Source organism: Zonotrichia leucophrys, unplaced genomic scaffold (assembly GCF_028769735.1).
Source record: "Zonotrichia leucophrys gambelii isolate GWCS_2022_RI unplaced genomic scaffold, RI_Zleu_2.0 Scaffold_95_171211, whole genome shotgun sequence".
NCBI lineage: Eukaryota > Metazoa > Chordata > Aves > Passeriformes > Passerellidae > Zonotrichia > Zonotrichia leucophrys.
The window spans coordinates 10245-13516 of record NW_026992300.1 but is presented as its reverse complement, the minus strand read 5'-3'; the positions used below and the strand labels follow the sequence as shown (position 1 = coordinate 13516).

General features: G+C 54.3%; 1 protein-coding gene across 1 annotated transcript; it reads right to left on the bottom strand.

Annotated features, from left to right (window-relative positions):
* Positions 1 to 2114: 2114 nt before the first annotated feature.
* On the bottom strand, positions 2115 to 3041 carry LOC135460718 (olfactory receptor 14A16-like). The gene has a single exon (XM_064737636.1). It carries the CDS (start codon positions 3039 to 3041, stop codon positions 2115 to 2117), a length of 927 nt encoding a protein of 308 aa, XP_064593706.1.
* Positions 3042 to 3272: the final 231 nt, after the last annotated feature.

Genomic DNA, 3272 nt, shown 5'->3' with positions numbered 1-3272 from the left:
CAGCACCAAGGGCCTCTCCCCAGCCCAGCCCAGCCAGCTCTGACCCCACAGCTCTGCTCAGGCCAGGCTGCTCTGGGCACTGGCCCACAGCCTCAGCCCCTGGCAAGGGCACAGCAGCAGCTGCAGCTGCCACAGGACTCAGCCCCAGCCATGGGGGAAGGTGCTTGGCCAAGGCCAAAGGAGGCTCCCTGGCTGCCCTGCTCCCCTCAGGCTGAGGTGCTGAGAGCTCTGCAGCCCCTGCTGCCATTCCATCTGCCCAGGGCAGCACAAGAGCCCTGGCCTTGGGGCCCTCAAGAGCTGCTCCTGCTCCAGGCCCAGGGCCCATGCCAAAGCTGGGGCAGCCACAAAGCTGTGCTCATTTCTTGTTCATTGCTGCTCTGATGGGGATGGATCCTCAGCCACTTGGAGGTTGCTGATGAATTTTAATACTCCAGAGGCCTCTTCATTCTTGAGATCTTCAGTAATGGAATTCAGGTAAAAAGGGTCATAAACATTTGTTCTAAAACACCTGAAGAATAAAAGCCCCAAGGATTTATCTAAATGTTCAATTCTACTGAGGTTAACTGAAAAAATTTCAGAAGTGTATTCAAAGTGAATATACGCTATTGAGAACAATGCAGAGAGAACTGTTTTGTCCTCTTTTTTGTCCTGTTTATAGAATGATATCAGCAATGTCCAATTGATATGGACTCCCAGCACCTTCTAATGCAGCCTGAAGAGATAGGAAAATCCAGACTCTTCATGGCTGACAAGAAATCAGACTTTGTCCCTACCCCCGCTCCATTTCCCTAATCTAACCTCTGGCATTCCTATGGATCAGGAATAGTGTGGCTAGCAGGAGCAGGGCAGTGAATCTTCCCCTGTGCTCAGCACTGGTTGGGCAACACCTCAACTGCTGTCTGATTCTAAGCGCTCTTGGGTGGGCAATAGAAAGAAATTTGTAGCAGGAAGAGTAAAGAAAGCAAAGGTGAAGCCAAAGAAATGTTCAGGGCAGTTTGGGGGTGGCTGCCAGGCAGCCCTGGCTCTGAGCAACAGCGTCTGCAGTGGGACAGGAAACTCCCAGCTGATGGGAACAAACTTTCTGGCTGACTGCAGAGGCCAGGACAAAGCTGAGTGGTTTCCCTGGTGTCCCCCAGCCCTTGCTGGCCCCAGGGGCTGATGGCATTTGTGCTCCCTCAGGTTCATGTCCCCACACCAACAGCATGGGGGTGCTCCCCCTTTTGTGTGCAAAGCAAACAGGGGCTGCTGAGCCAGTGCTGCCGTGTCTGTGCCTGCAAGGATGGGGCACCTGTGTGAGCTGGGGGAGAGGCCAGGGCTGCAGAGGGGGGATGTTGTTGGCAGCTCCATGAGGATGCTCTGGGACGCTGCCCTGGGCTGTCCAGCGCACTGGGGATGGATCAGCCCCTACTCTGCTGCTCCTTCCCATCTGCCCCAGGGCCTTGCAGAGCCCCAGCCATGCTGTTTGCCCCCAGCCTGCCCACGGCCAGCCTGGGGCTGCTGACGGGGCTTTTCTGTGCTGAGCATTGGCCTGGGTGTGTTCTTGAGAGAGCCTGGGCAAGGAGCCTGGAGCCCCCAGGCCTTGGCCTGAGGCGTCAGCGCTGCCCCAGCAGTGCCCATGGCCTGTCCCTGCTGCAGCCCTGGCACTGCCTCTCCCAGGACTGTGCCCGGCCCCGAGAGCACTCAGGCCCTGCAGCAACACCAGGGCCACCAGGGCAGCAGGGCAGGGCCACGGCAGCAGCACTGGCAACACCAAGTGCTGCTGCTGCTGGGCACAGCTGCTGTGCCAGCACTGTTCTGCCCCCAGCTCTGCACACAGACATTGCTGCTGCAGCTCCAGAGAAGGCAACAAAAGGGCATGTCTGCAGAAAACTCTGCAAGGAAATCTTTTAGTTCCTTTAAAGCCTTCAGGAGCACAGCCCCTCATTGACACAGTCTGTGGTCACTGGGAAGGTGGAGACACACAAAATGAGAAATTGCACAAACAACGACAATTGTGAACAGTATGGAAAAAATAAAACCAAGGAAAAAATGCCAAAAGGGGAATTACAGGTAATATTTAAGATTAATTTTATTATAATTTAAAGATTACTTTTATTACACAAATTGTCCAGCAGTTAATGTTTCTGAAACCATCCTGTGATCAGTCTCCTCACTGCAGCCTTGAGCTCCTGGTTCCTCAGGCTGTAGATGAGGGGGTTCAGGACGGGAGGCACCACTGAGTACAGAACTGACAGGGCCAGATCCAGGGATGGGGACGAGATGAAAGGGGGCTTCAGGTAGGTTAATGTGCCAGTGCTGAGGAACAGGGAGAGCACGGCCAGGTGAGGGAGGCAGGTGGAAAAGGCTTTGTGCCGTCCCTGCTCAGAGGGGATCCTAAGCACAGCCCTGAAGATCTGCACATAGGAGAACACAATGAACACAAAACAGCCACAATCTAAAGAGACAGTAACAGCAAGTAATGCCAGTTCCCTGAGGTGTGGGCAGGAGAGCTTGAGGATCTGGGGGATTTCACAGAAGAACTGGCCCACAGCATTGCCATGGCACAGGGGCAGGGAAAATGTATTGGCTGTGTGCATGACAGCAGTGAGAAAGGCACTGGCCCAGGCAGCTGCTGCCATGTGGGCACAAGCTCTGCTGCCCAGGAGGGTCCCGTAGTGCAGGGGTTTGCAGATGGACACGTAGCGGTCATAGCACATGATGGTAAGGAGGGAAAGCTCTGTTCCAAGGAAGAAGATAAGCAGAAAAACCTGTGCAACACATCCTGAGTAGGAGATGTCCCTGGTGTCCCAGAGGGAATTGTGCATGGCTTTGGGGACAGTGGTGCAGATGGAGCCCAGGTCGCTGAGGGCCAGGTTGAGCAGGAAGAAGAACATGGGCGTGTGCAGGTGGTGGCCGCAGGCTACGGCGCTGATGATGAGGCCGTTGCCCAGGAGGGCAGCCAGGGAGATGCCCAGCAAGAGGCAGAAGTGCAGGAGCTGCAGCTGCCGCGTGTCTGCCAATGGCAGCAGGAGGAAGTGGCTGATGGAGCTGCTGTTGGACATTTGCTGGGGCTGCACATCGGGACCTGTTCATGGATATAGGACAGTGAAGAGTTAGAGGCAATGTCTATAACCAAAATCAAAGCCATTTCCTCTACACCCTCTTCTGTAACACACATGGACACCCTTCTCTATTTAAGAATTCTGAGGTTTTCTTTTTAAGCTGTCCCCATGTTTCTTCTGCTATTCTAGGATATCAGAAACCCTCAGCATTCCCTTGGTATAACAGAGTGA